The sequence below is a fragment of the Stenella coeruleoalba genome (assembly GCF_951394435.1).
Source record: "Stenella coeruleoalba genome assembly, chromosome: 18".
Lineage (NCBI taxonomy): Eukaryota > Metazoa > Chordata > Mammalia > Artiodactyla > Delphinidae > Stenella > Stenella coeruleoalba.
Window position 1 is genome coordinate 51,903,522 of NC_137164.1, and position 26,973 is coordinate 51,930,494.

At 35.1% G+C, this 26,973-nt stretch overlaps 1 protein-coding gene across 11 annotated transcripts in view; it reads right to left on the reverse strand.

Annotated features, from left to right (window-relative positions):
• RBM26 (RNA binding motif protein 26) overlaps positions 1 to 26,973 on the reverse strand; it is an 84,733-nt gene that overhangs the window by 13,234 nt on the left and 44,526 nt on the right. For 9 of the 11 annotated variants that reach the window (XM_079903127.1, XM_079903126.1, XM_079903125.1 and 6 more), the window contains exons 13-20: positions 26,265 to 26,396; positions 24,983 to 25,054; positions 16,289 to 16,414; positions 15,863 to 15,937; positions 14,249 to 14,416; positions 12,266 to 12,370; positions 7,934 to 8,134; positions 5,148 to 5,234 (exon numbers count right to left, since the gene is read on the reverse strand). In XM_079903127.1, the coding sequence (XP_079759253.1) occupies positions 5,148 to 5,234; positions 7,934 to 8,134; positions 12,266 to 12,370; positions 14,249 to 14,416; positions 15,863 to 15,937; positions 16,289 to 16,414; positions 24,983 to 25,054; positions 26,265 to 26,396 (966 nt within the window). The remainder of the gene's footprint in view (positions 1 to 5,147; positions 5,235 to 7,933; positions 8,135 to 12,265; positions 12,371 to 14,248; positions 14,417 to 15,862; positions 15,938 to 16,288; positions 16,415 to 24,982; positions 25,055 to 26,264; positions 26,397 to 26,973) is intronic. The other 2 variants (XM_079903120.1, XM_079903121.1) reach the window with 1 other exon arrangement.

The window sequence follows — 26,973 nt, forward strand, 5'->3', positions numbered from 1 at the left end:
CATTTCAATGTTGTTTTGTCTCAGGGAATAAGGAGGCCTGAGGAGAGGGAGAGAGATGGGGAATGACTGGTCAGTGGGAGCAGTTAGAACACACATTTATTGATTAAATTTGCTGTCTTACATGGGCATGGTTTGATGGTGCCCCTAAATAACCACAGATCACCAGAACAAATATAATGAAGAAGCAAGTTTGGAATACTGCAAAAATTACCAAAATGTGATACATACAGTGAGCAAATGCTATTGGAAAAATGGCGCTGACAGACTTGCATAATGCAGGGCTGCCACAAACCTTCAATTTGTTAAAACAAACAAACAATATCTGCAAATTGCAGTAAAGCAAAGCACAATAAAACAAGGTATACCTGTATACGTGTGTGTATAAAAACCATATAGTACAGAATTAAATGGGAAATATCAGTAGGATATGTATGTATATGTACACGTGTCTATATGAACATATGCATTTTTTTCCCCACTCCCAGCTCTTACCACTGAAAAAGATTAGTTATAGTAACAAACTCAGTAGTAATGAGCATCCCTAGTACTCAGATTGTGGTCTTTAAATACCTTTCCCAGTAAAAAGAATCAGAGCTCCTTAGAGAAATGGCCAGTTCCTAGTCTGGAAGAGAAAATTTGTAAGATGAACCTAGAACACCTTTTCATACCAGAAAGCAGAGAAAGTATCATAACCCACTAGAGTCCTGTCAAAAGAACTCAGGAACAAACCTATATACTAGCCACTAGCCAAAGATGGGACATCAATAACTGAGGACAATGGATCAATGCCCATGAAATGTTTAAATCTATGAATTTATAATTCCACAATACCAATCAAGTTAAATCAAAATATGAATCTTATTCTGAATCCTTAAAGGAAGTAAGTAAAATATTTATAAGCAAACCAGAGAAATGTAAATGCTGGTATTTGGTAATACTTAAGAAATATTAATCATTTTTAGGTACGATAATAGTATTGTTTTATTTTTTTAAGGCTCTAATATCGAGAGAACAGGTTCAGTATAAACACTGAAAGGTTTACAGCTGAAATGATATGATGACTGGGAATGGTTCCAAAATAAGGAGGCAGAGGGTTGTTAGTGGGTGGAATACAGACAAAATAAGATTGGCCATAAGTAGATAATTGCTAAAGCTTGATGATGAGTGTGTAGAAGTTCATTTTACAATTTTCTCTCATTTCTATGCTTTGAAGTGTAAATAAAAAGTATGTTTAAAAGCTGAAGCATTTTATTCATAGGCTTGCTTTAGACATTTGCCTATTTAGTCTTGCATAGTCATTCAAAGTTTGCACCATATTAGGACGTAAGGAAAGCAGGCACACCCAGTGACAGAAGAAAAAATTTTAAAAAAGGCTTTGAAGACCTGACAAATGAAGGAAGAAAAAAAAGTATGAAAAGTAGTTATGAGGTAGGTTCCATATCTTACATGGAAAATGATTCTGGAAACAATTAACATCTGGAAAAGGCTGGATTAAGCAAAATTAAACAGGTGTGTTTGCCTTTTCAAGTCATTGAGATTATAATTCTAAATTGAATATACAAAATGCAGCTCTTCACAAATTTACTGACAAGAGAATCCTTTGCTAGAGGAGCTCCTATAGAACCAGTGTTCTGTAAAAACAATGTGGGGAAATCTGACCTAAGGCCAGAAGAGCTAAAGCTGCAAGCCTAGTGTACCTAACTTTTTTTTAGTAACCATATCGATAAAGCTATCTATAAAAGAAGGTTAAAACCAAGCTTATTAATGTTTGTAATAACCACAGTATACAATGTTTAGGCAGAAGTTACATTAAAGGACCACAAAAACATGTAAATTCTGATTTTTAGAATTTATAGGGAAAGACTACATGGCCACTGTCTCACAAGCTTCCGACTTAGATTTACTAATTCTCATAGCACAGTGCCCATCACATAGCAACACTTAATAACTATTGAGTAAATCAGCAAGAACACACACACAAAGACTGTGAGATACATGATTTGATTTCTCTTGAATGAATCCACTTATACATTTACTTCTTGCTATAAATTTACTATTTACTCAGTCAGCCCCATCAACTTCTACTCTTCATGCTGCACTATCCTCTATGAATCCAATTTTGTGCTTCTATCTTCAGGTCTAAAGAATGAGAGTTTTGAAATCACTCTATCTTGTTTGTATTCAGTTTCACTGATTTACCAATCAATTCTCATTCTTAAACATACACACACACACAAATATTAAAAATAGCTAACATTAAGAGGGTTTACTATGTTCCAGGCACTGTTCTAAGTATACCTTACAAGTTCTGAGTCAGTGAATCCACACAACTACTGGGAATTGAGGCATGGGTGTCAAAAACGCACCAGTAGAACAAGATTCTCTTTCTTTGTGATATAAAAAGCTATATATCTTCTTTGAGTTTGGGACTATAGAGTTTCATCTTTGGGACTGATTCTTATAAAACAGGAACTTAACTATTCCTATTCTAAAACTGGATCCTGGCTTCTTACAAAAGTATAGGAACAATTCAGAGTAGGAAAACTAACATTCTAACCAGTCATGGGAAGAGGTTACTTTTTTCTGTCCTGTTTGGGTACTTATGCACCTTTAGTACATTAGGGGTGGTGACAGACAAATTGGAAAACAGAAAATAAAGCAGTAGGATCCATCTTCTAACTAACCAGAATCAAACCTTAGCCATCTTAACCTAAAGCTAAAATGGTTCTGTTTATATTATTACTCCTTAAAATACTTCAATCTCTTTTCTGAGGAAAATTTCTTACTTTTCAGTCATATTTGAATGTCTTGATTATCTTATTCCTGTACTTTCCTTTGAAATATTATGCATCTATTGACTTAAGGAAATAGACATACATTCAGCCATCTAATACAATGATTCAGAAATTATGAACAATGAAATATTTGGAAATAAACATTAGCAAAGGTTTACAATTTTCTTTTCTTGGGAAGTACTATCCTTTACCTTGAGTTTATATCCACCTACATTTGGTATTAAATTTTTCTTTATTTTATATAATGATGGTACAATTTTTTTTGTACTTTTTAAGCATTCTTCCTTGACAAAATTAAACACTGGAAACCTAATGTCAAACACACTAGTTTTTAAATTCCTAAACCTCACTGTTCCCTAAAATCCAGAAGTTTGAAAAACACTATTTTAGCCTATATTCTGCTTGTATAAGATTAGCTTCAACTTAATTTTCTATCCTCTTCTAAAATAGAATGTTACAAAATTTTAAGAAATTTTTTTGGCTTAAGGAAATGTTTAACAACTTCTATAACCTAATTCCAAATGTTTATCATAGCAATGGTAGTTGTTCCTTTTAGTCTGTTACGTAAATCCAACTAAAATGGTATTTACCCTGAAAAGCTAACTCTCATCAGATATAACTTAAGCTAAGTTATTCTGCCACTTATTCAACCTTCATATAATTCACTGTTAAAATCCTTCTTTATACATTAATCCCAGGTCTTTGAAATAACTGCTATTCATTTGGAAGATATATACATAGTATAAAAATATATATTAGAATTTATATCTGAGATAGAAAAAAGCAAAACCCAAGAAGATATATGTCAACAGGTCCTACTTACCAAAAGCAAAACATCCAAAAATTATTTAAGAGGCAGGAGCGTTTTTGTTTTTTTTTTCTCAGCCACATAAGTAAACAGGGACAAGTAGTAATATATATTTTTAAAGTAGTTACTAAATTCACAAACTTGGTAATACTGTAACCATTTGAACATAACAATTACCATTGTTTTATAATAAGACTACTTCCTAGAAAGTAAATAGAACATAAAAAGATGGTACTCAAGCAACGTATCCAACATTACACTGAAAACTGTCACTGAAGCTGTCATTTAAAGGAGGCTCATTCTTAACTTATATTCAATAATACCTCTCAGAGAAAACTTGATCAAAAATCTACTTTTTCAATATAACACATATACATATAAGCTTATAAGAAAGTTTTAAACTCTCATCAATTATAAATTACCTTTTATTTTCACAAAAGACCTTTAAATAGAAGATTTCTTAAAACTTAATAAAACTCTAGGATGAGGAATTCCTGTTCTATAAAACTATCCACTACCCACCCGCCTAAACCTGAAACTATGTTATTCTAGGGCCCAGTTAAACACTTTTCTGAGACTTATCAGACCAACAGTCTTTTTTATAGGCTGCAATGTGCCAAGAGCAACTCCTACCAGGTAAGTTCCCAGCAATGTACCAGCAGGGAGTATCACTACAAAGAGAATAAATCAATTTAGAAGATTTTCAAAACTTATTTAGACCACAATCATCTTAAAACTTCTGAAAACCATCCTACTCTTTCATTCACATTAGGTTAACTGTTTGGAACGCTTACCACGTTTTTCCAAGGTCAAAATGGTACATCTATTTCTCTACAACCTTGAAGAATACTAAAAATGTTCCGATGAACCCGTTACACCTCGCACTCATTTTCCTTTTTTAAATCTTTTAAACCCAGAAGAAAGACAAGGCTGCATATACTTCTGGTCATTCTTTACAAAGATAATTCAAGATACACATTTTAAGACAACTATACTAAAAGGACCCTAAAAGCTAGCGCTATATATTCCTGTCTTGGGCAAAAAGTTGTAGAGGCCTAGTTGTGGGTATGCTGAGCTACGGACACTGTAGGGTTCAGCCAACTGGGACTAGGAAGTAGCAGATGAGGGATGGTTAAGAAGAGCAGCCATCAGGATTCTATCTCCGCTTGTATCTTACCCCTCACCACTCATTCTGCCAAAGCAGACTTGTTCTGGGCCAGCTGAGAAAGGGATAATGGAAAGTGGAGTGGCCCTATCTCCTGTGAAAGAGAATGGAAGAATTCCTGATGTCTCAAGAGAGTACAACTTGACATTCAACTTGGTGATTAACTATATATTCTAAATATTCATGTTATATATAAAACTGCCTAACTGCTTTAGGACATTCTTTGTAGCCATGAATTCCACTTCCTATGGTCTATCTACTGTCACAGTGTAGTTCTTTAGTAAGTCAAAAAAAATTCATTTACATTAAAACTTAGAGGCAATATTTATAGAACATTTAAATCTGAATTTTAATAAATTAGAATATTTATAATACTTACTGCTTCAGCTTCTGCTCGTGTCTTGAATGTAATTACTGCATGAAGTGAAGAGTCATCAATCTGACAATCTTCAATTTCACCATATTGCTTTAAATTAAAAAAAAGTATTTCCTCCAAATAAATATTTTGAAACATCCAAAATCCTAATGGTTTTTAAAATATTAAGACACCAATAAATATAACCCAGAATGCATAACAATTCAGGGTGATTAGCAGAAAGAAATTATGAATAATTCATTTTAGGACGTAATATTGTATGATAAAGGGTGTTCCTATTTTCCAATATTATTTACAATTCTATACTTTCTAGAACCAGGGTAACTTACACTTGATTGAACTACTCTTTAAATAGGGAAACAATGGTGAAAGATTGAGCTTCCTTATTGCCATTCCTTCTATACTCGTTATTCCAATTCCAGAGTATGTTAAATTCTTTCTAAAGCAGAATATTTAATCCTCAGAATATTGTGTGAGCTTTTTGTATCATTCCCAATTTAAAGATGGGGGGGGAGGTTCAGAGAATTTAAGTAATTTTTCCAAAGTAACTAACTTAATTACCAGGATGAGAGTCCAGTTTTTCATTCAAAAGTTTTCGATTCAAAACTTTAATTGACCCTGCTTTTACTCTTACTTTACCCTCTTCTAGAACACACTCTTTTAGGACATTTAAAAGCTAAACATATTAAATTATGCTTGTTTTGGGTGTGCCTGATTTTATTTTTCCCTGTGTAGGAAGATTTTTCTGCAAACAGCAGAAAACAGCACCTTTATCACATAAAACTTTAGTCCTTTATATATCATTACTAATACCTCCTTATTTCTTACCCCCAAATAAAATTATAACCACAATCTCATTAAATACACACACTCCACACAGAAAAATTCTGTAGGGCGTAGTAAAGAAAACGACCACAGAATCAGTCAGATCCCAGCTCTGTTAGTACTAGCTGTGTAAACTTGAACAAGTTACTTAATCTCTTCATGCTTCATTTTCCCGATCTCTAAAATAAGAATAAAGGTACCTACCTCATAGAGTTGTCAAAATAACTCATAATATGGTGAGTTATATAAAAAGCATTCAGAAAAATACCTGCCACAAAATAAGTGCTCTGTAAGTTTTAGCTGTAATGTTTATTACTGCTACTGGTTCCAATGGATAAATTAAAGAAAGCATTTTGTTAATCACAATTTGTAACCGTCAATGATCCTTTAGTAATGTAGATTTTTTTTCTCTGATACCTGTCATATGTTCAAATCACGGGTTGAGATAGAGAAGCTATCTTATTTAAAGACTGGCAATTTTTTAAATGTGCATTACCACTACTAACTTTGAGAAGAGTTCGAATCTCCAAATACATCCAAGAATATCCATTTAGAGGCTCTGACTGTTTCTAAAACCAAAACCATTTCAGTCTCATCAAAACACATTCCTAAACTCACCTTGTTTGTCTGGATTATTTGAGCATATCCTCTGATAATTTCCTGATTAGCTGTATAACGATATGTAGTACACCTAAGTTATCTGGATCTTCTTCCCCTTGGGAAGGTGCAGAAACAGGGTGTGTAGTAGGGAAGAATCGAGCTACAGTTATTTCCAAGCTAGAAAGCTGATTCCTTATTTTCTCCCTTTGAAGCCATAAAGCAGACTTTCCAGACTCACCATCCTTAAATAGTAATCATTTTAGTTATTTCTTAAACATATACTATTTCTTTCAATACCTCTCTATGTCCTGAAAAAGTACAGTTTTACATTTGTAACTGCAGTTAACAGTCTGGAATATAACTGTCAAATATTTAAATCTGAATATTCAAAACGTTAAATTATTTGTGTACCTATCTATAAGCTTACCTATCCCTCAAGACCCAAGCTCCAGCTTTACTACCTCTTGAAACTTTCCTCTACTGTTCTTTCACCATCATATGTCTGTGTGAAAAATACTTCTCTAAGTTACTGAAGTATTTATAGTTTTTAATAAATTTAACTTGATTTTAAATTATTTGTAGTTTAACTGGTTTGTGTTAAACCATTATATGTAAAATCCTTGAGGGTAAAGAACTGGTTATTTACTTTTTATCTCCAGAGCAATTACTCTAATGCTGCAGGCAAGACCAATGGTTAGTAACTAACCTTTGGGATAGCACTAAGAATCATAACATTTAAGTTGAAAGGGCTTTAGGCAGATATGATCTCCATTCTGCACATGAACCCAACAGATTCCAGGAAATCCAAGTAAAATAATGGATTAGCAGGGACTAGAATCTTATTCTCCTTCCTCATAGAAGGAAGTCCATTGCAATTAGACTGACTCCCTTTAATTATACCCTGGCACCAAATAAGGCAATGTCAAGATCGTATTCCAAAATTGTGTCTTGTGTCATTTCTAGGTTGGCTAGGTCAAGAATACAGTATTAACAAATAAAATTCCATCTTAATTTTTAAAAATCTGGATGGCCCATGCAATATGCTAAATTTTTCCTAAAAGTAAATATCAAATGAAACTAAACGATAGGACTTCCCTCTCTGAAACAATAAGGTCTAAATCATTCCTTTCATAAGCTGAAGGCCTACTAAGTGTAAGAATAGTAACATTTCTTCCAGACAATGATTAAACAAAAAACCACTAGAGCTTGTTTTTTAAGTAATTAACAAAGGATTATTATAGATTAATCAAAACCTTTGGTGAGATTAATGGGCTTATTCATTTCATTTTCATACTTTCCCTTTAATATCCATTATCCCCAACAATGATTATCAGTATTTGTTTTGTTGGACAGTAAGAAAGTACCGCAAAATGAGGAAGAAGATCTTCTCTATCACTCTCTGTAAATGCAGAAATCTCCAATGCCCTGGGACGGTGATCCACCACAGCATGACCAGGCACACCTCGACCTCGACCTCGACCCCTGCCTCGGCCGTGAGCTGCCCCTCGACCTCTTGAATGAATTCCTCTACCACGACCAGATGAGAGAATCCCCCGTTTCGCAGCCTAGAAGAGATTAGACAAATAGGTTAAACATCACAATTACTAACACGAGCCAAGTGTTATACTCAGTCAGATGAGTCATACAATCTGACATGAGTTATACAATTTGATACATATTTACATATTCAAATAATGCCCTACAAAAGGATTTCATAATTTAAGTTAGGGTTTTAGTTTCTAAAGTGAAAAAAAATTTAGACAGCTAATGAATTTAGAAAACAAAGTAACATTAATTTAAGCAATGTTTTGAAATTAATAAATGTGCCTTATCTACTAAGACATCAAACTATATCACAAAAAGACCAGCAATTCTTGAGTTCCAAATAAGGCCCAGAGCTGAATGTTACTTCAAAAGTTAGTATAGGGACTTCCCTGGTGGTGCAGTGGTTAAGAAACCTCCTGCTAATGCAGGGGACACAGGTGCGAGCCCTGGTCCGGGAAGATCCTACATGCCACGGAGCAACTAAGCCCGTGCACCACAACTACTGAGCCTGCGCTCTAGAGCCCACGAGCAACAACTACTGAGCCCGTGTGCCAAAACTACTGAAGCCCACATGCCTACAGCCTGTGCTCCACAACAAGAGAAGCCACCGCAATGAGAAGCCCGTGCACCACAACAAAGAGTAGCCCCTGCTCGCCGCAACTAGAGAAAGCCCGGGCGCAGCAACAAAGACCCAACGCAGCCAAAAATAAACAAATAAATAAATCTATTTTAAAAAAAAGAAAAGAAGTTAGCATAATGTAGACATACAAGATACCTATATATATAAGTGTATTTTTTCTAGTTATGGCTTTCAAATACAGTGTTTCCATTTGTTTGCCCGTTGACTTCAATATGTACAGTTATTTCAAATTCATCATTTTGATCATTTACACTAACACCATCATACAACCAAAGCAGCACAGTAACACATTCCACTTTATCGCTCTATATGAATAGCACACCATTCCTTCATTCCACAAATATTTAATGAGCACTTCCTGTGGTCTAGTCTTTACCCTCATGAAGCTCAAATCCTAGAAGGGTAGAGACATTAAGCAATCTAGTTATTTGATTATATTAATGAGAAGTGATTCAAAAAATGAGGAAATGCTCTACTTAAAGATTTGAATAGAATATTAAAGATCTGCAATGAATAAACTACTAGAATAAAAGTTCCATGAGGAATATTTTTCCTTGTTTTACTCTCTACTTTATCCCCAGCACCTAAAATAGCAGCTAGCAGATTGTAGAAACTTAATTATTTGTTCAATGCATCAAAGAAGGTACAAAGAACAAGCAAGGCAAGGGTGAGGGGTGGGGATTAGAGCATGAACAAAGGAACCAAGGCTGAAAGGAACTTGGTACTTCTAAGAAGGAATAAAATCCAGTACAGCTGGACCACATGTGATGAAGAGATGAGGCTAGAGAGACAGGCAGAGCCAGATAATGAACAACTTTAAGAACCACGTTAAAGATTTTGATTTTATCCCAAGAGCCATGAAAATCAATTAAAACATCTAAAGTTCAGATGTAGGGTGATGTAATCAAATCAGTGTTTAAAATATTATTCTGGTAAAAGGAAAAGAGAACAAGCTGGGAAACCAGTCAGGCTACTACAATAGTGCCAACAACTGAAGATAGAAGCTTAGTCTACAATGGTGGCCATGGAGATAGAGAGAAGTAAAATAAACACTTTTAAGACATACTGAGGAGGCTTCCCTGGTGGCACAGTGGTTAAGAATCCACCTGCCAGTGCAGGGGACATGGGTTCAAGCCCTGGTCTGGGAAGAATCCACATGCCGCGGAGCAACTAAGCCCGTGTACCACAGCTACTGAGCCTGTGCTCTAGAGCCTGTGAGGCACAACTAATCAGCCTACGAGCCACAACTACTGAAGCCCGCGTGCCTAGAGCCCGTGCTCTGCAACAAGAGAAGCCACTGAAATGAGAAGCCCGCACACTGCAATGAAGAGTAGCCCCTGGTCACCGCAATTAGAGAAAGCCCGCGCATAGCAACGAAGACCCAATGCAGCCAAAAATTAATTAATTGATTAACTAAGGAAAAAAAGATACACTGGGGAGTAATATGTATAAAACTTGGTAATTAAATGTGTATGAATACTGAAGGAAAGGGAGAAATCAATGATGACTCCCAGATTTCTGGTTTGGGTAATTGTGTAGATGAGTTTAGGGACAAAATAAGCACAATTTTGAACATGTTGAGCCTGAGGATGTGAGACATCCAAGTGAAAATGTCAAGCAGGCACCACTGCCAAAATCTCTGCAAGTATAAATATTTTAGTTTATTCATCTCAAGACAGTTAATTTTAACATTAGCTAAAGTAATCATCTAAAATCCAAATAACAAACTTCAAAGGTCAAGGATTAATGTCAATAACAGCACAGCATATACAAAAGTATACTCTTAGGAACTTCAAAATGCTCCTTAAAAAAGGGGTCCCTGGACAAGTAAGTTTGAGCAATACTGAGTATTTAAACATGTGTTTCTGGAGATTCACAGATTACAAGCCTCTAGAAAACCATATACAAAACACATGTTTATAGATACACTGCCAAATGTAAAATAGATAGCTAGTGGGAAGCAGCTGCATAGCACAGGGAGATCAGCTCGGTGCTTTGTGTCCACCTAGAGGGGTGGGATAGGGAGGGTAGGAGGGAGACGCAAGAGGGAGGAGATATGGGGATGTATGTATACGTATAGCTGATTCACTTCGTTATACAGCAGAAACTAACACACCACTGTAAAGCAATTATACTCCAATAAAGATGTTAAAAAAAATAAAAAATAGAATGTGGGGAAAAAAAAAACACACGTTTACTATAACCTCTTCCAAACTTATTTGGCCTCAAAAGCTTTTTTCACTAATACCTATTAACAAAATATGGAATTGATGTGGTGAATGAACACACTCTGGCAAACACTGCATTACTGCATATACTAATATTAATTGCAAACTAAAGTTTGGCCATCATAAAAGAAAAACAGAAGATGTCATTCAGTGTTTAGCTATATCATGATAAGAATGAAAACATGGACCAATAATATAAAGGATATTAGTAATACTATTATTTATTTGCTAAAATTATGGGCCAAAATTTTAAAAATGATAATGTATTTTTTTAAAGTCGCATGAACACAGGCACGAAATCTCCAGAATGGTGAAAACACAATTTCTATATTAACATAAAAGGAACCTATCTTTTCCAAAACTTGTTATCTTAGGCAGGACACACAGACAACCATATCAGTTTTCCAGAGAACGCAAAATATATGCAGGTTTAATATACCATCCTATGGCTTCCTATGACAGACAAGACAAGAGCCTTAAGACAAGAACAATGGCTGCTAAATGTTAAAGTCTTTAATAGCTGGATACCAGTACTCAATACAGATTTCTACTATGTTAGAAAAAGAAAATCAAGTTGCTAACGAATTTGGAAAAAAAGCATTATTTTCAGATTAAGCAAAAGGAATAAGCTAAAATACAAAAAATTAAATTGTGGCAACGATAAATATAGGCAAGTACCAACTACACTAATGACATAAATGTCCCTGTACTTCAAAATGTAATTCTGATTCTTAAACATCTTTTTGCTAAATGTTAAAAATTCTCATGTATAGAGATCAATTTTACTCGATTTTTCTTATATAATCATATAACTAAATTATAAGAAGTTAGTTTTTTTTCTCTTTAACATCCACAGCACCATCTATAGGCAAAACTTAAGTAAGCATGTTCTTCAATATAATTCTACCACTAAAAGTCTGATCCTTATAGGAACTCAACGTAACATGCCTATACATGCACAGAATATCTCCCTAAGAATAAATGAAAAGCCTTTAATAGATTTTGGTCCTAAGAAGAAAAACAAACCGAAAATAGAAAAGGAACAAAATTCACTAGAAGTAGAGGGACTTGTGTATAAAAGTAGAATGGCTATCATCCCTCATTAAATACTAAGAGATTTTCTATTAGCTCTGAAAGATTTGCTAACCTCTTCCCTCTTTTCTACATCAACTCCCAACATGCCAACGACTGCTGACCAGAATGAGAGGAATGTATTTTCAAATAAACCATCAAGACTGTAACTACTCCTCTTTAGCGTACTGTGTGGCTATCATGAAACATACCTCCAGCTGTAATTCGGTATACTTTCTCCTAAGTTCAGTGACTTCTTCTCCAGCTTGCATCTTCTTATATAAATCCAGTTCTGTGTCAAGTAATTCTTTCTGCATCTAGAAAATAGTAATAAATATTTTAGGTGATGACAATCAATATCCTGCATTTATACCAAACTTCTTACAAAGAATTTTTTACACATTCTCATTTAATCCGTACATTTCTTCTCTATCTCCAGTCCTACCATCCTAGTTCAAGCCACCAGTCACCTCTGGTCTACACTACTGCAACAGCTTTCTAACTTGTTCCTACTTCCACTGATTTCCCTATAATTCATTTTCCAGACAGAAGCCAGAGTGAGATTTCTACGGACTGATATGGAGTAATTTTCAGGAAATAACTGAAAAGAAAAGCAAAACACCAAGGTGTTAATGAGGAATATACAGTACGCTTTTATGTAAGAAAGAATACATACACACACACCAAGAGGGAGGGAAGAGTGGGGAACAGAGTGTCAGGGCTCAAAGGGGAATGGTTGTTTATATAAACCTTTTTATATAGTATAACTTTTGAATCATGTTAATGTTTTACTTATTCAAAAAATAAAATTAAATCAGCAAGAATGACAGGGAGAGCGATCCAAAACTGAATACAGACAGAAATAAACCTAACTTTATCAAATTAATAACATAACCACACGAACGGAAAAACACATGATCCTACACCACGGGTCTGACTCTATACTCTTAGTGGAGTATATTATGAGGTTGTAAAGAACGCAAACAAATTCTTAATTTTATATTTAGTTAGTTGTTGGAAGTGGTATTGTTTTAGCAATTCTGGAACTATTCGAATGGATTACAGGACTGTGCAAACGCATACTGTATTGATGTTAGTGGGAACCAAGTTGTCATCATGGGAACAGGGAGATAGGGCATAAGAGAAAGAAAAGAAGAACGCTGTGGTATTAGATTAGAATGAGAAATATCAATATAAACTCATAATTTTATATATATACATATATATATACACACACACATATATACATACACACACACACAACAAATACACACATACACACACACTAAGTATAAGTATTGTATAACTCCACGGGTTTTTTTTAAATCACTTATTGTCATCTGAAATTAACTTGCTCACTTTTTTGTATCTAATCAGTTAATCTACCTGAATTTTCTCCCTTTCAATCATTCATTCTGGAGACTTCACTGGTGGCACAGTGGTTAAAGAATCTGCCTGCCAATGCAGGGGACATGGGTTCGGGACATGGTCCGGGAAGATCCCACATGCCGCATAGCAATGAAGCCCATGTGCCACAACTACTGAGCCTGTGCTCTAGAGCCCGCGAGCCACAACTACTGAGCCCGTGTGCCACAACTACTGAAGCCTGTGCACCTAGAGCCCGTGCTCTGCAACAAGAGAAGCCACTGCAACGAGAAGCCCGCGCACCACAACGAAGAGTATCTCCCGCTCGCTGCAACTAGAGAAAGCCCGTGTGCAGCAATGAAGACCCAATGCAGCCCAAAAATAAAAATAAATAAATAAATTTATTAAAAGAAAATACCATTCATTCTGTACAGTGACATCAGATTGGTACTTCTCTGTTCATTAATATTTTATACCACCAATTACTTACAAAATAAATCTCAAACTCCTCAGTCAAGCATTCCAGTACCTATATTGTTTTGTCCTCTAGCTACCTTTTTAAGATTATCCATAACTATTTGTCTAATTACTGACTTTCTAACTAAAATTGACTTTCTAACTACAATGTGCAGGGTTCAAAAGATGAGTAGAGTTTGCTTGTTTGTGTTTATTTACTTATTAATTACTAGAGAAGGAGAAGAATGGTAGTATATAATGATCAAATTTTGAGCAAAGAATATTAACTAAAGGAAAACTGAATCTTAAATAATGTAGTGTTTTAATGTTCTTTTAACAAGTAGTAATATGAATAACAATACAAATTGAAATACCTGAGTCTTGGTTTTTATACTTTTTGGAAGACAGCGTCCAGGAGAAGCAGCTTTGACCTCATCTTTCAACTTGGTAATATTTTTTGTCAAAATCTCTAAAGTTTTCATTATTTCTGCTTTATCTTCAGACTTCATTGCTTTGTTTTTCTCCAGTTTCGAAATTAACATCTGGCAAATTTTTAAAAACAAATATATGATACATTCCTACTATTATTTAAAAAGCAAACATGGCAAAGTAAATATAAATAACTGCTACTTTTAGTTTATGTATTCACGACAAGGCTTACAATCACTGAGATAGCAGAAGAGCAGATTGGTGATGCTAACTATCTCAATTCAAGTCTTAATCTTGGTTTACGTTGTGAAGAACTATATTACTACTTAAGTCTCTTAGAACATAAGTTCAAAGCATACAACCACAAGAAATTTAATTCAATCCCTGAAAAGTTGTCATTTTGAAATAGCAACAATCTTACTTTCTAATCCACTTGCTGATATTACTGATCCTAAGTATTCCCACTCCAAACATAGTCCGTAACCCAGAAAGAATCAGAGGAAAAGTTTTACGGTTTCCCTCCATATGAGATATTAGAAAAATGGCATATTTAGTTACCTACTTTCTTTGTCAGAGGGAACAGTAACTGGCTAGGCTAAGAACAATATGCCCAACATAGATAGGAAGTAAGAAGATAAACATGGTAATATGGAGAAGACATCACAAAGTATTATAGGTTCTCTGAGTCAAGATGGTTTCAGTTTTGGGTGTAAAGCATTGTGATGTCTCTTTATCAAGTACATACAAATTTAAATTAGAAAAGACATACATTTTAAACCAAAAGGTAAAAAGTTTGTGTATTTTCAATATTTTCAAGTGTCATAACTTTTATTACCAGACATAATCAAGAACTGACACTAATTAAATGCCATAACTAGAGCAACACTGTACAAAAGAAATACTGCAAGCCACATAATTTTTAATTTTCTAGCAGCCACCTTACAAAGATAAAAGAGATACATTAAAGTTAATTAAATACATATTCTATTTAACTCATTTTATCAAAAGTAACATTTCAACAAAAACTACTGGGATGTTTTACCATTTTTCTTCATACTACGTGCTTGAAATCTGGTATGTATTTTACACTTACAGCACATCTCAATTTGGATTAGACACATTTCAAGTACCTGATAGTCAGATGTGGCTCTTAGCTGCTGTACCAGACAACATAGGACTAGAGGATCACAAGCCAATTAAAGAAAGGTACATATGTCAACAATGAGAAAAAGGTTCCATTTACTATCTATTGAACTACTGTGCAGCAACATACCTGGATAAATATTCCTTATTTTCATTTCAAGTTGATAGTCATAGCTCCATTTAAACTAATCCATTTCCCAGTCCACTGTGCAATGTATATTACACAATGTAATACACTTCATCACCAACATTTTATCAATTAATATATACATTACTATTGATAAATATTTCAGTTTTACCATTATCAATTACAGTAAATATGTTTCTCAGGACTATCTATAGAGTGTAAGATTAAATTCACTAAAAATTATGACACTTATAAATATATTTTGCCAAATCTAACTTTAATATTTTACCTTCTGTGTTTCAATGTGCTTTTCTAAAATTTCTTGTTTTCTTTTCCTTACATCCTGCTGAAGTTTCAGTGCCTCCTAGAGAAGGGATCAAAAATATTATTAGAATATTTACCATGTACCTTTCCAATAAATGAAATTACCCAAGAAGACAGAACTGGTTGTAATTGAAGAAGCTTGGCAACAAAAATGAAATGCAAAGTTTTCCTATGTAAAGCTTAAATAAGTACACAAGTTTCAAAAATCAATCAGGAGAGCCTTTCATTCCAAGATGAAAATTAATATTTACTAATATACTAGGGAAAATAAAAGTTCAGTGGCAGCCAACATATACCTTTCTTTTAGCTCTATTTTATGATAAGCACTGAAAAAACACATACATGCAGAAAAGCTTCCCGACCTGCAAATTCTGTACACTACTATACTTACCTGTTTTTTTTTCTGTGCTTCATTATTATCAACTGCAGAGGTGGATACAAGTAAGGTTTTTTGTGCAGCCTTCAAAGCAGCTGGATTATACACCGTTTTTGTTAGGCCAGTAGATGTAGACAACACCTACCAATACAAATTCAATTTCTCAAAAAATGTATCAAGCATTCATGATTTCCTGAGTACTATTTCCTTCAAAACTCTAAAGCACTCCTGTCAAAATCTACCACACTGAACTAAAAGTATTATATATTTGTAATAACTAAGTCACATTAGTGATTTGAAAGAAAGGGTATGAGTGAGGGATAAACTATAAAGTAAAAAAATTTTTAATTAACACCATATACCTTTAGAAGAAAAGCAAAAAGCAAACATACAGAAACTTCAAATCAATAAAAAACACTGCCATTACTGTATCACTGAGAAAATATTAGTTGTTGAATACATTACTAGTATTCCTAGTGACTAAAGCAAAAACTGTACACAAGAACACAGCACAGGAGGAAATCAGACACTGTCCTGCAAACAATTTAAAATGACCATTTGTAATATACATTTCTGAAATTAACCTTATTGCTTTCTATCTCCATTCCTTTGCTAGCACTGCTCCTACTTTAAGTGACCTTATTCCCTTAAACTCAGCTCAGGTTCAGCACAACCACTCCAGACCTCCACAAAGCTCTAATCATTTATTTCTTCTACCTAGGTCCTTTGATGAAATATTATTCCTATTAAAATATTTAGTAAAAATGACCTGATGACATATTAATTTATTTTATATCTCTCTCCCTATCTTCACTGTAAGAGCCCTGAAACAAAAATAACATGTCTTTCTCCTCTTTGTGCTTCTTCTAGTACCTAAACCTTACTACCAACTAATTATGAGACAATGGGTAAATTCAGGTACCTTCTTGGGCCTCAGTTTGCTCATTAAATAAGAAGTTCAACCTGATGGTGCCTAATGTCCTCACAAACCCAAAAATTCATTCCATGAGGGTAGGGATTTTTTTGCTTGGTTCACTGCTTTACCTTCAGGGCCTAGAACAGCACCGGGGCACACAGCAAATACTCAATAAACACTTTTGCACCAAGTTAAAATGAAATGATGGTAGATCAGAGTGGATAATATTTTCCACACAAAGGTCAATTTAAGAAAATTAAAGTGTATAGGCTGCCTTTTTTATCCCCGAAAGCAGAAAGTTGTAGGTTCCAAAGAGTGGTTGGTTACTGGTTCTTGGAAAGGAGTTTAGAGATCCCTTCAAAGAGAGCTATGAATGCTATAAAATCTAAACATGAAACCATGTGTGTGAAGAGTGTAACTTCCCAGAGGAAAAAACATAGTTTCCAAAGTCTTAAAGGAGTTCATGACCTAAAAGAGGTTAGAAGAACTACATAAATAGAAGAGTATCAATGAGAAAAAGAGCCCTACTTTCTCGGTACTAAAATGTAAATAACTGGGTATATCAGAGAAGTAGCAATCTGGACAATACTTTCTAATCTTTTATCATGAAATTAGATTAGGGAACATCACAAAGCTTAGGCAACTCATCACTATTCTAAGTATCCAAGAATGTCTTAGCCTCTAAATGAAATAAAAACCTAGAATACTGTAATTACACTAGTTCCATATAGCACAGCTGACGTTTAAAAATAAAGGTTCTTTACAACAGTTGATGTGTATCAAACTTTGATAATTTTCTTCAATAATGAAAATACTTAAGATATCACTAACAAGTATGAAATGGTTGCATTCAGTAAAATATAAAGTAGACACAGATTTAGTTCATAGTCTAACTTGTCACATTCTCTGTAACTCTAGAGGAAAAGTTATTCCATGCTACCTTACCACACCATACAATGTCAAACTGTATGATTATATAGGGTGAGATAATAACTTTATAAAGGGAGAAACGTAAGATAATCTGCATAAGAAAGTGACTGAGTGTTTATAAACTGTTTTCGTCATGATGGTTCCATAACAAGTTGAATAGTTGTGACCAAAACAGGATTTCTATACTCAAATAAAGTTGGAAACAATATCATAACCCTACTTTCTAGTTTCAAAATGTATATTATCGTAAGAGCTGTGAGAAAGCCAGAAGTAAAGAAACCTATATAATTTGTTTAATTCAGCATTTCTCCAATTTCAGTGAGTAGGGAACACTCCCTTTCCAAGTACTGTTATTAACACCAGATATCACACTAAGGATTGCTGTTGCAAGGTGAATAAAAGTATATGATAGGGCTTCCCTGGTGGCGCAGTGGTTGAGAGTCCGCCTGCCGATGCAGGGGACACGGGTTCGTGCCCCAGTCCAGGAAGATCCCACGTGCCGCGGGGTGGCTAGGCCCGTGAGCCATGGCCACTGGGCCGGCGCGTCCGGAGCCTGTGCTCCGCAATGGGAAGGGCCACGGCGGTGAGAGGCCCACATACCGCAAAAAAAAAAAAAAAAAAAAAAAAGTATATGATAACAGTAAGAAGACTCCTTTATTGCTACAAGCATCTTACTTCCTTGTTTTTTCCAGGAACTTCCTTCTGTAAAAACATCAGCTAATATATTTCACTGAGCTTAAGATATCACTGCCTAGGAGACACACTGTCATTTAATATAACCCTACTAAAGGAAAAGGCTGCCAATTATAATCATAAATACCAACAACTATAAGATGTAGCCCAATTTCAGAGGTGTAAAAATGTGAAAATAAAATGTCTTAGAAACAGTGAACTATATGATTACAAATATTGCTCACTATCTGAATCTATTAGGTTCCAGAGTTTAGACAGTAAGAGTTTGAATAACAAGAAATATCTGTATTTTTCGAAAGATGAGGATAGAGTTGTCACAAAAGAGAAGAATGTAATGAACCCAAAAGAAAAGATGATGCTACGATTCTAAGAATATAATAAAAACATAGTGGTCTTTCTAAACAACCACACCTCTGTTTTCCAAAATGGCTTCTGCATGTGCTGTATTTTTACATATTGACCTTATTTCCAGTGACCTTACTGTATTCACTTATTAATTCCAATCGCCTGTGAATTCTTTTGGATTTTCTACATATACAATCATATATCATCTGTGAGTAAACACAGTTCTGTTTCTCCCTTTCCAATGTTTATGCCATTTATTTTATTTTATTTCCTTATTGTAGTGGTTAGGCCCTATACTACTGGAAAAAAGTGACAAGAGTGGACATCGTTTGCTGTTCCTGATCTCAGGGGGAAAGTATTCAATATTTCACCACTGAATATGTTAACTGTAGGGGTTTGTTATTTTGCAAATATACTTTGTCAAAATTAAGGAAGTTTTTTTCTATTCCTAGTTTGCAGAATGCTTAATGTGACTAAATAATTTTACCACATTTCTTTTCTACTGAGATAATCACATGGGGTCCTTCTCCCTCCCTCCAACATCTACCACATACCTCCTCCCAACCCTTTATTTTGTTAATATGGTGAAATAAATGATTTTCAAATGTTAAATCAACCTTGCATTTCTGGAATAAACTCTACCTGGTCAGGATGTATTATCTTTCTCATATCACTGTACATTTGCTAACATTTTACTTAGGATTTTTGCGTTTATGTTCATGAGATATTGGCTTGTAATTTTCATTTCTTGTAGTACACTTGTCAGGTCGGGTATCAAAGCTCTCTTCAATTCGTAAGATGAGCTGAAAAGTATCACACGCTTTGTTGTTAAAATATGCATCACTAATACCTCTTACTTCCCAAGATAAAAGCCAATTCTCCAATAAAATAGAGGTTATAATCCATTAACACCTCCTTATCTTACTTCCTATATAAAATATTACAAGCCATGACTATTATTAGTACTTGTAAAAAAAAAAGAAAAATAGATGTTTCTCACGGATAAAAATGGAATAAAAGAAGTATTTTGTAAAAATTACCTACTGCAAAAGAAGGTTATTACAAATTAAGTCATCCAAGTATCATTTTTTAATAACCAGTGCCCAAGTTAAAATCAAATACAAAAGAAACATAGTTAGGATGCCCCAAAGCAACACTCCCAATAAGCTAGTTCTCACAGGTGTCTAAAGCAGAAGTGCCTTGCTTAAATGCAATAAAAAGACAGTATTCTGGCTTCCCTGGTGGCGCAGTGGTTGAGAGTCCGCCTGCCGATGCAGGGGACGCAGGTTCGTGCCCTGGTCCGGGAAGATTCCACATGCTGCGGAGTGGCTAGGCCCGTGAGCCGTGGCCACTGAGCCTGCGCGTCCGGAGCCTGTGCTCCGCAACGGGAGAGGCCACAACAGTGAGAGGCCCACGTACCACAAAAAAAAAGACAGTATTCTGAGGAGTTATGTGTAGGAAACTTATTAATATATAATTACCATATAGTCAACTTTTATATTAAGTAAATAATCAGCCTTTCAATAAATCTCAATGTTCACTTATGACATTCCCTTAAAGCAGCATACAGATGTGTTTTCTGTAGCAAAACTTAACTGGGAATTCCAGTGAGGACGACAGGAGTTTACTTTAAAATTAAGTTTATCAAATATTTTCAGGAATTAACGATTTTATTTCTTACAAGAATACCAAGTAGCTTAAAAGAGACAAAGGGATTGAAGATCTTGCAGAGAAATATCTTAACATCAAAGAAAAACATGTTTAAGTCAGTAATCAATTTTTGCTACAACAGCTCGGTTCCCAGAAAATTCAGCATAGCAAATAATTTTATATAAATCATATTTCTCTGTAAGAAAAATAATCCTGGTAATAATACTGACTGAGTAATCCACAGAATAATCCTGACAGAGGCCAATCCATTTTTTAAAATTAAAATTAGTCAATAACAGTTATGAAAAGAAATGATCATACATTTCCTTAATCTTTATAATAACATAGCAAAATTACACAACAAATACAAATTTTAAAAATCAAAGGGTTACTTAAATGACTGTATTTTATCGTTAAGGAAACAGAGAAAGTAAGACTTATCCAGGATCATCCAGAATGTCAGCTGCTAAAACCTAACAGCCAAATTCTCTATATGACATGCAATGTTCCTTCAATTATGCCACACAATTTCCCTTTTAAAAGTTCCATGGTACAGATGTCAGCTTATCATCATGCAAGGGGACCAGGATATATTTTTAGATTACCAAAAAAAAACCCTGCTAAGGAACAATAACATCCTGTACCATAAGTATGATATACCTAAAACTGATATAAGAACATTAAATATTCAACTGATTAGTCAGTTTACCTTCTTAGAATTTAGAAGAGCTTTACAGGGATAATTTGGACAGTCTAAACCTTTTTTAAAAAACTAACCAGGATGGACTTCCCTGGTGGTGCAGTGGTTAAGAATCTGCCTGCCAATGCAGGGGACACGGGTTCGATCCCTGGTCTGGGAAGATCCCACATGCTGCAGAGCAACTAAGCCCGTGCGCCGCAATACTCTGAGCCTGTGCTCTAGAGCCTGCAAGTCACAACTATTGAGCTTGCATGCCACAACTACTGAAGCCTGTGCGCCTAAAGCCCATGCTCCACAACAAGAGAAGCCACCGCAATGAGAAGCCCGTGCACCACAATGAGAGTAGCCCCCGCTGGCCACAACTAGAGAAAGCCCGCGTGCAGCAAGAAAGACCCAATGCAGCCAAAAATAAATAAATAAATAAATTTATTTTTTTAAAAAAACAAAACTAACCAGGATGGTATATGCAGGTGCCACCTTTATTCTTCATAAATCTCTCTAGAGTAAGCTGAGGCACTCAAACATCATTTTACTGATCACTCTACTCAAACAATACCTATTTAATAGCTATTACAGTATCTTAATATTTAGCAGTAAAAATTAGGTTTTAAGTTTCCTCTTTCTTAGCCCTCTCACATGCAATCTTAGAATAACAAAGAATCACTAGAGAGTTTAGTGGGTGCTATTTACAGGAAGGGGATAAAATTTTACATTTGTGTACTTGTTTGCTTTAACAATGACAAAAGGGCTTCCCCGGTGGCACAGTGGTTGAGAGTCCCCCTGCCGATGCAGGGGACACGGGTTCGCGCCCCAGTCCAGGAAGATCCCACATGCCACGGAGCGGCTGCGCCCGTAAGCCATGGCCGCTGAGCCTGCGCGTCCGGAGCCTGTGCTCCGCAACGGGAGAGGCCACAACAGTGAGAGGCCCGCGTACCGCAAAAACAATGACAAAAGGTATTGTTTGGATGCAAGGTTTGAGTTTTTCCCAGCCTTCAATTTAAAAAAAAATTGAAATAGCATTTGATGATGGGGAACATTCTCCTACTCTTCCTAAGACTTCTCTGAATCACTGAGCTCTAAGGATTATGCAGTAAAAACCCCTATGGACTAGGGGAACAGAAATAACCAAGAATAAGCAAAAACAAAATGCTATTCTGTAAACACGTTCACTGAAGATGACAGGAAGTTACATACTTGTAAATAATTGCTTTCCTTAGAAGATTCTTTACAATATTTACTGAGTAGGTTTTTTTTCATAAATAGCCCACTACCATTAGTGATTTTTCACAAATATACTTAATGCTAACTATATTAGCAAATTTATACTATCAATTCCAAATTTGGACACCTTTCATCTAAAGCTATATAAAACACGTTAAAAAACAATAATGAGAACAAGTAGCAAAACACGCTAGAAAAGTTTTGTAAAAGCTATAATTAGTACACTTCAATTTCAGAATCCAAATCTTGACATAAACAGATCCTACACATAATCAGGGTTGTAGACCTCACCAGAATTGCTCAGCACTATACTAAGTAACAGCCCTTATATTGTTATTTTATTCCTTAGTTATTTATTATCAAGGAGGATAAAAATAATCAAAGTAAATATTTAGATGCTGCTAAATTTAGTGGCATAGACTAAGCCACACAAATTCGGGAGGGGGGCATATATGGAAAACTCTGGAGGTTTCATAGTAGAGGTTAGAGAGATTTTCAATCTTTAAAAGAATGACTAGAAATCCGTTAGGCAGAAGGAAATTACTCCAGAAAAACCACCATCAAAAAAAAAAAAAAAAAAAGAGGCAGGAAATAGCAAGAGACAATGAACAGAAAAGGGCTCATTAGGGTAGAAAGGAACAACTAAAGCAGAGGTAACAGAACCACAATAATTGAGGTATGATGAGTTATGAATCAAGCAAATTCAGCTGAGGAAATGAAAGTTTCTGTACGAAGTTAACATTAAAATAAGTCTGGGGCTTCCCTGGTGGCGCAGTGGTTGAGAGTCCGCCTGCTGATGCAGGGGACGTGGGTTCTGTGCCCCGGTGTGGGAAGATCCCACATGCGGCGGAGCGGCTGGGCCTGTGAGCCATGGCCGCGAAGCCTGCGTGTCCAGAGCCTGTGCTCCGCAGCGGTAGAGGCCACGACAGTGAGGGGCCCACGTACCACAAAAAAAAAAAAAGTCTGAGAGTAGAATGGTGGCAGTGTAAACTAGAGGAGGGGGATGCCAGTCCAGAGGCCAGGGAACTGAAGGAGACAAATGGACTACAAACACAAGTGAATGACTCTAAGGCTTCTAGACTGCACAAGGAAAATGGTGGCATCACTTCCAGAGGTGGGTGGCTAGGAGGAGAAATTACTTTATAGGGGAAATAATGAATCATTTTAGGCATTTTATGCCTAAAGTAATGCTGAGGTACCCAAGAAGAAAATGTGATATACAAAATGAGATTCATACTCAAATTTCTAGAATTGCCAAAGTTTAACACAGTAAATAGGAAAATAATATACTGAAGAACCAGTGAAGAGAGCAGGTCAGCTATTTCATGGGATGCTCTAATTAACTATAATGTCAATTTCCCACGTAATCTTCATAATGGAAGGAGCCATGGACTAGAAAGAAATCAAAGACCCAGATTCCAGTCCTAGCTCAGTAACTCATAGTGTATAGGTCAATCATAAAACTATTTGGGGGTTACCTTCCTTAAGGTGAGGATAAAGAAATGAGAAAGATCATCTAATTCTAATATTCTGTGATTCGACATACCTCAAAAAAGACTAAAGATCAGGGCCATTCACTCATACCTAAACAGAAAAAAATAACACATCTACACAGAACTATAAGACAGGACCAAAAATGTTCTCAATTTAATCAGCATTTGCTCCCCTCATTTAAAAAAAGAAATAACTAACTATATTGTCAGGCTATACACAATAGCTGTTTGTAATAAATAAAAAACTTATTTATATCATTCTAATTTACAAAATACTCTTTAAATAATTGATTTTATTTAATCATCATAAAACCCCATAAGACGAATATTACCATCACCATTTTACTGATGAGGAAAAGGGTTCAGAAAGGTTAAGAGCACTGCCCAAAGTCATGCAGTTAGTAAGTGAAGAGCCAGAGCTCAAACTCAGGTAAAATTCCTAATTCATGGCCCTCTCTATAAGGTTGTCAGAGTTTTCAAATTAAAATGTATGATATCTCTAAAGAAAAAATAGTAAATAAAAACAAAAAGAATGGAGCATAAGGAAATACAGTGAGCAGCAAGTATTAAAATGCTGATGCAAAAAGCAAAAAGAGGTAGGCAAATATTTTTCTTTTTCAGCAAATGGAAAGCAAAAAGGTAGGAATAAAAGATACAATTAAGAAGCAAGAGTTTGGAACTATGAAAAAAATTAAAAAATTAAGATGCCACCTGAAAATATTTATGAAGCCAAGACACACACATCATGCTATTCTTCTTACCTTTTCAGTTGCTGAAACAGATGGCTTTGATACAAAACCCAACCTGTCCTTCACAGATAACTTAGTTACATTCTAAAAAAATTAAAATGGACATATTCAGTGTTTCCCCAAACATATATAAGTCTGTAGGGATTTTGAACATTCTGATTTTACTAACATATACTGACTCTGTAAGTATACTGATGTTAATAACAAAACCTTGGGCCTTCTGCAAAGACAGAGACAGAAAGAAAATGTTTGGAAAAACGAACAGTATACAGTATTACTCAATCATGGAAAATTATGATGTAAAATAAGAGATTTGAACCAGGTGGTTGCTAAAGTCCCCTCCAGTGATACAGAACCATACATTCTTAGAATACTATGTTGACAAGTAGAAAGTTTGTACATTCTAAATATTAGATCTGAGTAGTTAAAATACATGCCTGCTTTGTGAGGTTAAAACAAATGCCATTCTTTCCTAAATTACGTTTGTTTTATAGCCAAATACACTGTATTTGGTGATGATTTGGGATAGCAGGATTGGAGGAGTTTTTTTTAGTACCTAATAATTTACTAATTTACATTCTGCATGTTTTTGTAAAATCTCAATATCTTACTCTTCAGGAATTATCTACAAAGACTTATTTTAACAAGGTGGCATCCATTAGCTAAGTAGGATACGACATCCTAACTATTTCACACAGCAAATATTGAAACATAAGAGACTGAGGGTGCAGAAACAAGAAAGTGCCACTCAAGTGTGGAAGGGAGGGAAGGGAATGGCATATGGAGAAGAGAATTTGAGAGTCAGGAATAAGTGATGCAAAGTTCTGAGAGAGCTGCATAAGTAACTTCAAGGTTTAAGCCTTCCCTTTCCAAAAGCTTTCAGTTTAGTCTACTGCATAATTATCTCTGGAACAACATTCTAGTTAAGTAAAAGATGATGGGAAAAATAAGATTTAATGTACTAAAACTTTACATTTTAGACAGTTTTGCTGGAAAATGTCTCCTCTACAAAGTGAAAAAGTATTCTCATAAATAAGTATTAGCTATACGAAAGAATTTAAGATTCAAATACTATAGGAAAAGTAGACTGTGAAAACGTTATGGTAATGGTTAAAAAAAAATTTTACAAGTGGTGTTCAAATACGAATAGACAATCATATTTCTGCATAAAACGTATATATAATACATATATATATATATACAAACACACAATTAATTATAATTCAAATCACCAAGGGAAACTAATTGACTGAGAACCTATTACAGGACAGGCACAGTAAGACTTTTTATTTACCTGAGGAAGTTCTGAACTGGCACTCTGGGCTTCTGCTGGTTCAACAGTACTTGAAGGTACCGGACCCAACCGCTCTTTGACTGACTGCTTCACAACAGGCAAAATGGGCTGCTGGACTAAAGGCTGCATTACCTCAGAACAAGAAAAACATGTTAAACAAGTTGATTAGTTCATGAGCATGGAAGGTAACCTCTGTTATTTTGTTACTAAGTTGCCCATGCAGAGAAAGTTTTAAAAGTGCAGCTTATAATCAAAACCTAACCACCTCCCAAATTCCTTCATGCATGTATACAGATGCATAAAATATTTACAAAGTAGAGGAAAAAAATCAAAATCTGACCTTCACTATCTTGTCTCTTTTTTTAGTTAACAGAAGAAAGATAAACAGAAAAACAAACTGCTGTAGTACACATCTGCAAACAATTAAACTTTACATATTCATTGGCTCACTGATTGAAAGAGAGAAAAAGAGAGCGAAGGAAGGATTTCCAATATGAACCCACAGTCTGAGTTTCTAGAATACACACAGCTACCATGTACTGGAGTATCTCCCATGTAACAGGGACTGTTCTATAGGCTTTACACATATCATCTTATAATTATCTAAACTAGGGATTAATGTCATAATAAAATGAGAGAACAGGTTAGAGAAGTTGCTTTTAAAAAACACTGTGCCAAGGGCTTCCCTGGTGGCGCGGTGGTTGAGAGT